General features: G+C 42.1%; 1 protein-coding gene across 1 annotated transcript in view; it reads left to right on the forward strand.

Annotated features, from left to right (window-relative positions):
• n4bp1 (nedd4 binding protein 1) overlaps positions 1 to 14,535 on the forward strand; it is a gene marked incomplete at its 5' end in the record, with an annotated part of 19,457 nt that continues 4,922 nt past the window's right edge. Inside the window, 8 exon segments of the mRNA XM_035664964.1 lie at positions 1 to 228; positions 727 to 900; positions 4,238 to 4,752; positions 5,384 to 5,750; positions 6,483 to 6,818; positions 8,042 to 8,277; positions 13,210 to 13,340; positions 13,603 to 13,699. Coding sequence (XP_035520857.1) covers positions 1 to 228; positions 727 to 900; positions 4,238 to 4,752; positions 5,384 to 5,750; positions 6,483 to 6,818; positions 8,042 to 8,277; positions 13,210 to 13,340; positions 13,603 to 13,699 — 2,084 coding nt within the window.

Raw genomic sequence — 14,535 nt, forward strand, 5'->3', positions numbered from 1 at the left:
GAGTATGTTCGAGGACTCTGCGACCCTGAACTGCAGAAAGAGGAGTGGTATCCAGTGGACATGCACTGTATTTTTGCTGGTGCCCGGGGCCTCTTCCTGGACAGGCTCATACGGGACACAAGTGCTGAAGTTCTGGTGCCTGAGCCTGGCCGCCTGCGGTTGTTGGGCAGGGCTGAACCCGTAGTGATGGCCCAGAGCAGAGTTCAGCAATTCGTAGCACTATTCCAGGTAGAGGCACTAATAATCTGAGATGGCACATGATTTTATTACACAGTAGTTGAGTCTGTAACACACAAACGAACATCGCACCTAAAGAACCTGAGAGCTTTAGAGGCAGAGGACTGTACATTTTAACTGGAAATCTAGTATTTAAGAGAGCAACTTTCTTAGTCACACTGAAAACTTTAAATTATTCCAAAGTAGAGCTGAAACTTGATTGATCGGTAACTGATTAATCATGTAGTCAATCAACAGTAAATTAATGGCCGATTTGCTGCTTCTCTTCATCTTATATGACCGTAAATGTGGACTTTTGGTGGGACAAATGAAACCCATTGATCACCTTGAGCATTGGGAAATTGCAATGGACATCTTCCAGTATTTTCTAACATAAATTGACCATATGATTAATAATTGAATATACAAATGAATCAGCAGTAATGTAAATGGCTTCATCCTATTTAAAAGAAAATAAATAATATTCTACATTTGTGTGTTTGTATCCAGGAAAAACGAAGTCTACCAAGTGACAGAGAGCCTGCAGTGAAACGAGCGTTCAAGTCCTTTGTGGAGGAACGGGATGATAAATACACTATGGAGCTTCTCCTGCTGCCCAGTGCCCTGAAGGAAGAGTTACTGGGGCTGGCTCATAGCCCCACTACCACAAACACATTCTCCCTGGTTAGTGTACAACTTTTTAAAAAAAATGATTTATTACAGTACAGTATAACCACTGTGTGCCTTTTGGGTAATAGCCTGTGAGATTTTAGGCTCATTTCTTTATCATTCTACACCAGGTTGTACAGCAGAATGCAAGCTGTGTTCCCTGTATGCCACACACAAAACAAAACACAATATTATTGATGGTGGAGGATGAACTGAGGAGTCTGAGTCTGAGGAAAGAAGCTGCTCTGGAGTCTGGTGACCCAGCTGCATTTATGGTTTTTGGCGTTTGGCATTAGGATGTAGTAAAGAAAGTACATCTTTACATAGTTCGTGTCTTAGGTAGATGCATTGGAGTGACATATCTCCACCCTGTCGAAAGGGAATTGAAAGGACCAGTGTGGCATCTAGTGGTGTAGTTTCAACTCCTTCGCTTCACTCTCACCTCCAAGCATGAAGAGCGTGACTATGGCGATAGCGCTTCTCAATTTCAAATGATTATACACTAACTGACACTAATACTTGCGTAGAATGTGAGATATCACTAATATATTAAAAGTCTAGTATATCTGTGTGGGCGGGGTTGACTTTTGCATATAAAAATGTGTGTGTCCCCTCACTGGAGTTGCTTTTTGGAAATATTCAGATTTTGCTGTGAAATTAAAATTTTGGCAGCTTTGAAGTTAGAGAATTAACAAGCGAGTGTTTAAAGAAACCCTGGTTGGAGGAGGAAGAACTGCACAGAACAGGTGAGGATTTGGCTTAAATGAAAGTAAAACCGCAGGAGAAGGAGCTGCTGATGTGACAGCCACCTCCATGCCCACAGCAACTCAGGCGACCTCCTACTCCAGAGCCACACACACACACACACACACCATCACAGTTGTCTTCCCTGAATGAGCCACTCACCCAACCTGTACTGGGATCATTTCCCAAACTCTCATCTCAGGAAAATCCCTGTTTTTTTTGTCCGGACGATGACATGATAAATTCTAGTGAATGAAGCACAATTACACAACATGCTGTCTTTTGTTAGGTCTGTGGGTATTTTCCAAAGGCTCGCACTGATTGGACTTTTGCAGGAACTGGATTTAGTGACTGGATATTGACAGGAATAGCTTGCTCCAAACATGCAACTATGCTATCTAAATGGGCAAAGCAAAGCCGTGGGCCACAGAGTCATGGCACTGTTATAAGTATATAAATTCATTGTGACGCTAGAAATATGGAGTTTACAGAAAGAAACTCGGCATGTTCAAGTGGCATTTGATCATTGATATACTGTACACCAAACAAGACATTCCACTCAGAGGACACATGGAGACAGAATGGCTCTAAATCGAGGGAACTTTTTGGAGTTCATTTCAAAATACGACCCTGAAGTCGAGACCGGGTTCGGCCGCTCGAACCATTGAAATGGCACTATTATGAACCCGGACATACATACTGAACTGTATGGTAGTGCAGGCTGATGAATGCAAAGATAAGTGGTTGATGTGTGTGTTCACTAGATAAAAGATGGAGTGATAAAAGAGAGGGCTGTTGGGTTTGTCAAAGCAGCTGACATGTCAGCAGAAGGAATTTCACAGAGGATTCTCAAAGTGCTTAACACACTGGATTTGGACCCGGCTCTCTGCATGGGTTTCTGCTCTGACGGTCCTTCAGTTGTTACGGGAAATGGAGGAAGGACGAGCGTCGTTTAAACAAAGTCTCACTCTCCTTTATTTGATCCCAGTGGCAAAAAGGACTGCAGCCTTCAACGTTATCTATAAAAACAGTCTGATTGAAAACCTCAAGACTGGCTGTCCAGAGATAACGCTGAAAGAGGAGCTGTTGATGTCACGGCTTCACAGCAGCGGAGCACGCCAGCGACGCTGACTGTGTTGTTAAAAGTAGGACAATCATTGAGCATCAAGTGCAACAGCTACGTACAACAGATGTGGAACAGTATTCTGGACAGGCAGATCGCAGAGCTGACCACCAGATCTCAAGAAGACACGTGGGTTGCTCATGCAGACAGCGGCGTGTCGTATGGCGTGTCAGAGTCAAAAGCCAAACTCACTGAGCAGCTGAAACACAAAATAAAATTGGGGAATGTCCCAACTGTTCTTCTGTCATGTGTGTACTTGACAGTTGCACCCAAGATGTTATCCCGAGAATAAATTTACTCATAAGGGTCATTGCCAACCTTCCAATGACACTTCACAGTGTGGGGAGGTTAAACCGCTTCTCCGGTCATCAATGAGCAGCACTGTCTGAGCAACTTGACTTTACTGTCATTGCAATGAAATCACCTCCATATTCACCCCCCCACAACCCACCCATGGTAAAATGAATACTGTGGTCATTAATAATGGATATGATGCGGTCACTGGAGTTTTAAGATTGCTGACTTGTTTGTCACTGTGTGTTAACAGAAATAAGTGAGCTGCTTCATAATCTCAGCTATCAGTTTTTACTTGGAAAGCTTATCATAACCGAGTGCTATAGAGCAAGTGTTGATTTAAAAAAAAGAAATGTTTACCTTTCTTTTGTTGTTTTCTGGTATAGCAGGATGTTCATAGAAAACAGAGACAAAAAGTAATGCTTAGGCCAATCCAGTTTTTTTCCAGCCCTGTCCAAACGTCTGCCTACGCCACTGCTGTGAAGGCCTGTTTGTCCTTGGCTGCAGGATACCTTTTATATTAGTCACAACAAGGCAGGTTGTTTTTGTTCCTGTTCCACAGAAAAACACTCCTCTCAAAGAACTCTACATTTCGTAAATGAAACAAAGCTTGTGACATGTGTTTCTGAAAGCTGACATTGTTCTCTCTTTGTTATAACCTGATCAATGAATATGTTAATTATAGGCTGTTTACAGGGTGGATTAACATAAAGCCCTATTTAAATCAGCCCATCACAGAAATGTATGATATTATCATGTAACTGTGCCGTTTTTCTTGTGCTTCTTTCAGTTGCTTTGACAGTAGGTTTCATTTTAACTTGCAACTTTCTAACCCTTCAGTGTGAATTGATTAAACTTGCAAACATTCAAAAGTTTATAAAAGCTTCTTTGTGTTACTTTGCCACTGTTACTTTTATGCATTTAGCAGCCGTCTAATTCAGAGCAACTTATGAAGCAGCAGTAGAGTTGAAGTCAGATCATTTTGGCAGCTGTGCAGAAAGTAGAAGAGAGAATGTATGCCTCTTTATCTGTGACACAAACTCTGGTTTTGGTAAGGAGAACCATGTAGTGCACACAGGGAAGTACAATATAAATAATGAATGAGACAAGTGTTCATATTTCAGGGGAATTTTTACTGTACTTTCTCAATTGTGGTTATTAAAGTGACTGTCTTTGTGTTTCCTCTCTCAGGCTCAGCTCAACCAGACGCTGCATCCCAGCATGCCAGAGGTCGACCAGGACCGCTCACAGAGTAGCACCCCTGTGACGGAGCTCTCCAACCGCATCCTGGACACCAGCTTCGAGGAGCGAGGGACCGGAGCGGCGTCTGTCTGCGGAGGCGGTAAAGCAGGAGGAGCGATAGGCTTGGGTCCAGAGGCCGTCCTGCTCAACGGCACTCGGCCCTCGCACAAGCGGCGCTCATCTGATAGCGAGACTCGGGACACAAAGAGACAGTACTCTCTGGAGCGGAGGGAGGAGTCGCCGGAGAGAGCGAGAGAGCGGGAGCGACAGAAGGACAGAGAAGGCCGGGGGGCCAGTAGCAGCTGTAGATCCAAAACCCCCTCTGCTTCATCGTCCCTCTCCTCTTCAGCAAAAGCAAACACAGTTGTCGGTCCGATCATGTTGGACTCCAATGAAGGAGTCTTTGATGACGGGGAGACAGTCAGCCCAGAAACCAACCTCCGTTGCTTGGTCAATTTCTTCAGGTAAAGGTCATACTAGCTAAGGAAGTGATTGCTAGCCAAGTAGTAGTCGTTTGTCAAGTAGAACTTTAGTTATTTGTATCAGGTTGTACAGGGTTTCAGATAAATGATGAACCTATTGTTTGTGTTTTGTTATGTTAAAGGATAGGTTCACATTTTTCTGTAATTGTTCCTCCTGTCCACACTGGCTGTGAAAGATGTACCTTCTTAATGTGATTTCAATGTAAGAGATGGGGATCAAAATCCACAGTCCAAAATACATTCTAATGTTCACCTGAAGCTTCAGCAGACACATGCTGATGTCTTTGTGGAACATTTTCATTGTGTGTTCCTGGGCAGTGTTTCCTTGCTGAGTGGGATAGTAACAAAATGAGGGAATTTTGTACTAAAAGGACTTTTTTGCTTGAGTTGTCCATCTCAGGTTGCTAAAAACCTCATATTAACTTTAGCTGAAATTCAGAGCACAAAATATGGAACTGCCCCCCCCCCATCTCTTACGTTGGAAATGCATTGAAATTGGATAACGGCTTTAAACATTGCGAACCTATCCTTTAACTCTGCAACACTTCTCTTACTGCCTCACTTCCTTCTGCCTTTTCTTACTGAAATATTCGTTGAAACTCAATTTCTTCAGAACCATGGGCTACCAGCAGGAAGTGGTGGAGCGTGTTGTCAAGGACACGGGACAGACCGAGGATACCTTCCTCGTTCTGGAGAAAATCGTTGAGGAAACCAAGCGTTGTGAAGAGGGGTCAAAGGGAGGGGTAAAAGAAAGACTGAACTCTGTGCGTTCCCCAGACACTCCATCCTCATCATCATCGTCGTCCTCCTCCTCCTCTACGATCCCTCGATTCCCTCGAGAGATGGAGCATGAGCTGAGCAGGGCGTTCGTAGACCCGGGCCGGTCCAAAGAGAACATTAAGCCCAACCAGCATGGAGGCAGTAGTAACGGTCTGGGGCACCGGAGGCAGTGCAGCGGCAGCGAGACCAGCACTCAACAGGTACTTTTTACTTTTTAATAAGACATTTCAATTTAATATAGCCCCACGGACCTTGAGGTGACAGAGCAAATCTCCAATTTTAAGTTCTTGGCTAAGTGTGAAGTTTGAAATAAGAATAAAGATCAAGAGCAATATAGTCTAGATGTAGACTGAGTTGCTCTGATACATTTCAGATAGTGATACATGGAGTACGTTGCCATGTTTTTATTTTTTTTATCCATATACGTCTGCCATTAATATACCTGGGTGACCTGCCCAGATAAAGTCTATGTATGGTTTACACTGTCACCTCATTTACATCTCTCATATCTCAGCTCCCATGACACATCAAGTCTGCTTCTCCCCATTTTATCTTCATGATGATTTCTTCATTTAAAAACAATTTCCAATAAATCGCTTCGTATCTTATGACTCATCTGACTGGATCTTAAATATTGTTTCTGTTATCTCATCACATTTCACACCTCATTTCATTGCTCATTTCGGCAGCAGGCCTCAAGTTTATCAGTGAAGCGCCTCACCTATGGTTCGACAATATGGATACATTTATTATCGTCAGAATCATAAGACATCGCTTTCCTATTGATGAAGACTATCTGTTTACAAATATATGGTATATATGTATAAGTATGATAAAAATGTAATATTTTCAAATGATGAGACAACAGAATTGTGTAATGCATGCTGGTTTACTCCCAAAATAAGAAAATAAAAAAAACAATCTCATTTCAGGCCATCACTATCAAGAGGAGCTCTAGTGCTCAAGGAGGAGCAGGAAACTACGAGGTTATTACCATTGACGATGATGACGATATCATCCCCACAAATACCAAAACAGCCGATAGTAGGACGTCCCGGATGATGAAAGTGGCAAACCTGGACACCCAGTCAGGATCCAGGACAGACTACTTGGCGCGGGGAGGGGGCAGCGTCTCCCAGAGGGACTACCTGTCGAGAGGTGGGACCCAGACTTTGGGAGGATCAGTGAAAGTTGAGAGTGTGACAGCGCTGCGCAGCACGCCTCAGTGGCATACTGCCACCACCACGTCATTAGCTTTGACCCCCAGTGTAGGTATTACCTTAAAGCCCCGCCCTCCACTCATACATGTGTTTTGCATATTGTTACTTCACTTTTGTCCTCCGCTGTGCAGATTGATGCATGTGCAAAGTTTGCCACAAGAAGACTGTTTTCACATTCATCTGCTGAAGGAGGAAAGGTTCTCTGTGCTCAGCTTAAATCTGAAGACATTTAACTACGAAATCATTTGTGACACTAGCTTGAAAGCCAGTCATGGTGCGATGTGCAACTTACACAAGTGTAGTGTGGAAACCTGAAGCCTCCAGTGTACATACATTGAGAATGGACTTTACAGTGAAGTAGGAGACATCTTGTGTCTAAATAGAGAGATTTATTAATCCACATGGGGAAATTCAGGTATCCAGAAGCTCAGACTGGTCGCATACAAATATATAAATTCTACGTCAAAAGTAGTAACGGGTTAAAAACAGACAAAGAATAAATGAATAAATAAGATAAAATAAATAAGATCCTTGATGGAGGATGGGTAGGTAGAGAGACGGGACAGAAGAGAGCGGGAGAGATCACAAGCAGTAAAACCTCTGAACTGAAACATATTTGCATATTTATATGCAATGAGGGAGTAGTAGATGTAGTTTTAAGAATTTTTCAAAATGATCATCAAAAAGACATCACAGACGATATGATTCAAAGCATAAAGAGTATTTCTATATGTCTTAAAATATGTCTGGAGGCATGTTGCTGCAGTGTTAGGGGTGTTAACTTCCTAGTTTCTTGCTGAATTTGGAAATTTGGATATCCTGGGTAAGTCTGGGAGTTTGACAAGCAGCCGTCATAGAATTACTTCACAATTACTGAGTTTTAGCTCGTATTGCTAATAATGAGTCATTTGTGGTTGTCGACTAAATGTTAGAAGAATCACTTCTGGATAAAACCGATGATAATAAAGCAAAAAATGATGAGGAATGATGAGAGGAATAGTAGTATCAACTGATGAACTAGTAATGGAAGGATCTATCGTGAGACAGTTAAATCGTGATACAAATATGTGTAGATTTAAATGAGTGAGTTTAACCATGGCATCAAGGCATAAAGTTCCACTTCCCAAAAGGAAATATGCATTGTTTTGTTGCGATAAACGTGCCCACTCATGGCGAGGACTTTGATGTCTGTTGTGCTGATTCCTGTCATGAATCACCATCCCGTCTTTTTGTTGTTTTACTAATCTTTTTATTATTATTGTCCTCCTCAGTCAGCTCAGACTATCAGCCGGCCCGCAGCCTCTCCCTATCAGACCATCGGCCACATGGGGTTCCATGGGATCGGAGCGAGGACTCCTCCTGCAAACGACCCCCCGCCGCCCCCTGTCACTGGTTTGGCTCGTTTCCATCAGTCGCTGAGGACCCCCTACACTCTGAAGCTGCCCAATGAGCCGGGACGCCAGGAGCTCAGACACATCATCATAGATGGCAGCAACGTGGCTATGGCGTGAGTCTGCACCACACCCACCACACACATGCAAATATGAGCTGTCACGGCATGAAGCACCGTCTGGCCTTACATGGATCTATAAGAAGGATGAACTTTTCATACCAGACAGGACTATCCACACAAATTATTCTTACAAAGTTCAAAGGAACTATTTATCAGAAATAATGTTGTGTCATGGAAGTTGCACACCACTGAGAAATGGCAACTAAGAACCAGGCAAACATGCAAATGATGTCTCTATGATTTGAGAGGCTTAGCGCACCTCATACAGAGCAAAGTGTCGCCCTGGAGTTTTATCTGTTCTCTCTCATCTGTGCACTTGGGCACTTATCACTCTTTTTGATCAGGTGTCACTGAGCATTCGCAGTCAGGGGATTTTTTAGTTTATTTTTGCGTGTCTGCAGTGCACATAATATTAGCTCAGCTCAGAGGATATTGGTGTCACTTGTACTCTGCAGCTTCCTCCATTGAGAGCATTTCTATAAAATCGAAACAAAAATTCAGAAAAATTTGACCCTGATATGTGAGATGTTAACATGCATACAGTATTTACAGTAATAATGTTCATTTATTTATTTGCATATTTGGACTATACGACCTTTATCTTATTATCTTAACCTGTTTATATTTTGTTACCACCAATGCAATTATTAGTTCTACTTATCAGCCCTATCCTTTATTGATTCCTGATCATTTTTCTGCATTGAAAAGGGTTAGGGTTAGGACTAGACAGGTTCTTGGCATCAACACAACATGTTTTATTATTATTTATTATACAGTTTGACAAAGAGTATTTCCTGCACCGTAGACACACGAGTTTGACGTCATTATTTTACAATGCACGACTATCACTATCGATAGAAGGAATTAACATACTTGGAAGCATACAATTCTGATGGATCGGACAACCGGGTGATGGGAACCGGTGTATTTATGGAGATGAGCACCTGTCAACTGTTTGTGAAAATCGATACCAGGGAAACAGTTTACTGCTGAATATCTGGATCGGTATCAACATGCAAACATGATGACTCCTAGGGTGGGGCCTGTAACCATAGCAATGGCAAGACTAGTGGGAGTTTACCTGCACTCTATTACCAGTGTTTCACTCATCGGTTCCCCTCAACATTATAAAGACAGAATACCAGGTAAAAGGTGTCGAATTACTACATTTTCCGACTCAGCGTTTATTACTGGACGCCACACCTGTAGTGCATGCACCACATTTTTCCATCACCCTTCCCATCAATATCACCATCATCAGTTCTGGTGACACACACACACTCAGTGGTTCTCTCAAACGAAACAAACCATCTGTTACAGTGCGTAGGTGGCAGCTACAACCTTTATTGTGTAGGCGCACCAAAACTAGTCCTACACATCCATGTTATGTTGTTACTCATCAGTTTGTATGAGTGTGTGTGTGTGCGCGCCCGGCAGTGCGAAAAAGCAGTTGTAAAAACATGATATTGATGAGCGGGGGTGTAATACGGGGGTGTTTTTGAGAAGGAGGCCTTTTCTAGTAAAATCTGTATTTGCAGTTTCTGTGTTATCCAGAAATTGTGCAACAAAGAAGGACCGTCCTTCCTGCCGTTTGTGCGTATCGTATGAGAAGGGATATGGTGCAGTGTAATTGGTTTTTGGTTTCCTTTTTCCCTTCACTCTCAGCTGATGTGTCGTAACAGTCCTGGATGACCTTGTCTTGACTTCTCACTTTTGCAACCACTTCCTTTCACGTTCTCTCATTCCCTCCCTTTTCCCTCTCGCCCTCCCTTCCTCCTCACCAGAACTGTGCCTAAACAGAAAAGCACGGATCACCACTGACTCAGCATCGTCATGCAAGATCAAAGACGGCAAAGTGGTGTTTTTAAAACCACAGTACCCGCCCTCTTTTACTCTGTATGAATAGGCTACACGTGGATCTTTGAATCCAGTTGTTTATTTTTATTAAAAACAAAATCGGTTTATAATGATGTGCAGATTTTAGGATCAGTGTGCTGTTACATGAAACCCTTAGGCCAGTGGTTCCCGACCTTTTTCCTTAAGGGATCCCTTTTCTGTTATTCAGTAAACTGACTAACCCCTGACTGAGTGGAATATTTTATGGATATTTCCTGTTGTAGCGTAACAATAGCCGTACAGAACAAGCAGTGAACACAATAACTGCAGGCAGTTTGTAGAAAATGAGCAATTTTGATAAAGTTTTATCAGATTATTTCCTGTGAATATTGATCTTTTCCTGATATTTCTAGGTACTTTTTATACAATTCTGTCTGTAATATTTATTTTCTTTATTTATAACAATCATACATACTTAATGGGCTTCTTTTTTGACAAATTTAATGATTTATTCTCCATAAGGCTGGTCCATTGTTTGATTAAGTCTTTGGTCGTTTTAACTGCATACTTTTCCAGGACAAGATAATGAAGGTGCTTTGAATGTAGCTTGAACCTCAGAGGTATTTTAGGTTATGTAAACGTATTCTAATGAGCGCTGAGATGTTTTCCCTCATCGGGTTACGTCCACGTTTCCACGGTGATTTTTATTGGTTGCATAATCTCTTCCTGCTGTGGTGTCATTCGTCACGTTCTCTTTTAACAGCCGCTGGAACTTCCCTTGAGTTTGCATTGTGGCTCTCACCACTACCTGAAAAGGACCTTGTTCTATGTTGTGTCCGTCTGTCCGTCTGTGTGGTCTACCTTGTGTGTGTGTCACACTGTGCAAGTACATCAGATGAGTGTTCCACAGTATTTAAACACTTAAGTACTTCAGCCATCAAAAGGTAAATTGAGACACTTCATAATAGAAAATGATATTACCCTCTGGTTTCTTCTTAGTTATCATTAACATGAGAGATTGTTGTCAGTGTTTTAATATGGATTCACGTTGAGGTCAGTACTGTTTGTGGATCCTTCGTCCACATTCAGCTGTAGCTTAACAGACTAACGTTGGCTTATTGCATCACTATACGTGCGAGGGGTCCCACGCAACTTCTTTCTTTTTGTTTGGCCGGACCTTCGGTCACTGTTCTGGACACCTGCTAAATATTTTGTGTCAGACCTCCCGTGTTGCATGTGCCTTGCATCTGTGCTGTGCTGCAGCTCACGTGAGGCCAGATTGCTGATAAGTAACCAAGTGTGGAGGGGAGTTACCAGCAGAGATAAAAAACTGACAGGGGAAAAAAAGGGAATGAACAGAAGCTCCATTCATTAAGTGTAGAATAGTTTTTATGAGAAAGCAGAAGAAAGTGCTAAATCCTCTTCCACCACTAGTCTGACCTTTTTGATTCATCCTACCACCTAGAGGCGCTTCTAGTCTCAGCCAAGAGTTGTATTCCATCACATTTAGAAAACAGGGTATTGTGGAAACTAGGGCTGACCGATTAATCATATTTTCATCGTCATCGTGATATTAAGACCGCCTGAAACATGTACGGACGGGTGCAAAACCAGGTATTAAACGGGTGAGAGAGAGTCCGCGGTAGAGACAAAGAAGTGAAGTTAACTCTAAAATTACTTTATGAATAAACATGTTCAACAACATGTAGAGAATCAACATCCACTATGTTTTACACAAGCAATTGGGAATTGTTACAAACTAAAACAAAAGCTGTCTTTATCTTAGTTTGCCTCAGATCTTAAAATCTGGCAGATGTTTGTTTTAAACTGAGCTGCTGTCGCATCAGAAGAGGACAGATGACAGAGGACTTGTCGGGAATATGGTTTATTTTATTGACATTTTATATTTGATTCAGTGAGTTTTTTTATAGTGACTTTGTTGTTGTATCACTGTTGCTGCTACAGAAACATAGTTATATTTAAAATATTAATTTCTAATCCAGTTCTGAACTTAAAGACATCCGGGCTGTTTGCAGGAACTGTATATCGTCATCGCCTAGTGGCAGCCATGTTTTCCTGCTGCCAAATGATTACATAACTCCTCTACTGCAACTGTTATTTCAGATTTGGGACACAGAGTCAAACATTTCCCCTCAAAATAACCCTGTGTACACCTAGATTCCCCCAGCATAAAAGTAGGTTCGATGTCTGCTCTATTTATCCTGACCTCATGATGGGTTTGGAGGCATAGAATTTCCTTTAGCACAAACACCTGAAAGCATCAAATAATAAAATACCAAAATGCTCTGATAAAAATAAATAAAACATTTAAAAATGAGTCATTTCTGAGGATGCCAGCGGTGTTTTGGTTCTGTGGCTAGCAGCAGCAGCAGCAGCTTCCTGCTCTCAGGGAGTTTCTCATCTCTCTTGGTGTTTGTTGTTTGTGTTGTTTTGTGGTTTTCTGTCCTAGCTACGCATTTGTTGTATTATAGCTGTCTGACGTGCACGTACAGGCCATGCACGTCATCACCAGCAATCTGTGTCAGCTGATGGTGTGACATGTAGTATATGTGTGTGTGTGAGTGCTATTTTGTACAGGGGGCCATTTAAAATAATTCCCAGGTTTGTCATTGCCATGGAAACCAGTATAGACTAGTTTGGCATGCAGTGCTGTCCTGCTAATATTTGAAATATTCTTTAAAATGATTCTGGTTTGTTTCTTATTCTGATTCTCTAATGGCCAGAGGTGCTATTAGAGCAGGCTGGACAAAATGCTAGAACATCACTGCATTGTGATTTCTCTTACTCTTTACTATAATACTAATTCTGACAACTTAACTCCTAGAATCTTCCAATACGAGGACTAATACCATACTAGTGCCCTCAGCTTACACAGTCCTCTGCAGTCAGATGTTTCCATTTAATATGCAGCTTTTTTTCTCCTTTTCAACTTCTTCTGTCGGGTCATGCCACTTGAAACCTTCAGTGCAGTGCAAAGATATTTGAACCACTTTGTATCAGTCCTGGACCTCTGGCTGATTTTAGCTGCGTCTCCTCACTGTGTCCCTCCTCTTCTTTTTGTCTCTCCAGTCACGGTCTTCATCGGTTCTTCTCCTGTCGAGGAATAGCGCTGGCTGTGGAGACGTTTTGGAGGCGGGGCCACAGGGAGATCACCGTATTTGTCCCTCAGTGGCGTCAGAAGAGAGACCGACTCACAACAGGTACTTTCTTTGTTTATACACACTGTGTCCAATTAAAACTATACACAGAGCCAAAACCCCCAAATCTGTCCTGATAGTCTTTAACATGTTACTGGGTCCAGTTTAAAATGGAAATAACTTATTGAATTATATATTATTTCATTCCAAGAGTCCCGGTAATACAAACTTTTGAATCAACTTTTCACAAATGTGTGTGTTTTCTTTTCTTATTTCCATTTGATTGTCATGTAATATGAATTTAATTGTCGTCAATTTATCACAGAGCAACATTTTCTAAACCAACTAGAAGACCTGAGACTGCTCTCCTTCACTCCCTCCAGAGAGGTCTGCGGCCAGAGGATATCCTCACATGACGACAGGTACACACACACACACACACACACACTATGATTAAAGCAGACATCTTTCAGGAGAGCGTCCACCTGTCATGAATTTTTTATATCTAGACAGTGGTAAGTGGCAGACAAAGTGTTGCAGTCATAGAGCAGTGGGGGAAACACATGCTTCCTCAGAGCCGGGTATTGAACCTCTTGGTTATCTCTGGGCATTTTGGTTCCATTATGAACTTATCTCCTCCTACACAACTGTCTAACCCTGTGTCCATTACTCTCACCCCACTCATCACCAGCTACAGTCATACTATAGTTTCATAATAGAAATGAGTAAGCTCACTAACCAGAGGACTCATCCGACAGATGTCTGGTAAAATGTGGTGTTATGATTTATTTTATTTTTTATTTTTGTGGAGGTTTCAAGGCCTGATTGTGAGTTTTGAAAGCCAATTAGTGTAGCAGTAGGGTAAACATAGGCGTTACCAGTGATTCTACAGCTCTGTTTAGTGTAGCAGAGCCTTTCAGGTGAGTCAGCATGCACAATAGCAGCACCCTGACTCTGTTTGACCTGAATGGAACTGAACCATATTGGTAACACCTGTGTTTACCCTGTTGTTTGATGTCAAAGTCTATTCTTGATTGGTTCAAGGATAGACTTTGACATTTAAAAAAAAAATAAAAATTGTTGTCCCCCATTAATTACTGAGAAGGAAAAGGCTCCAGGTCGGAAAATATCTTTAAAGCAGCTATACCAGTCCTCAGATATATCAGCTCAATTTGGGGATGGTAAAAAATAAAACTCATCCTGACTCAGCATAAAAGGTGTTCCTCTACCGGTGGATTTCCCCCCCCCCCCCCCCCCC

The sequence above is a fragment of the Morone saxatilis genome, unplaced genomic scaffold (assembly GCF_004916995.1).
Source record: "Morone saxatilis isolate NCDOM2014 unplaced genomic scaffold, NCSU_SB_2.0 Contig2, whole genome shotgun sequence".
Classification (NCBI taxonomy): domain Eukaryota; kingdom Metazoa; phylum Chordata; class Actinopteri; family Moronidae; genus Morone; species Morone saxatilis.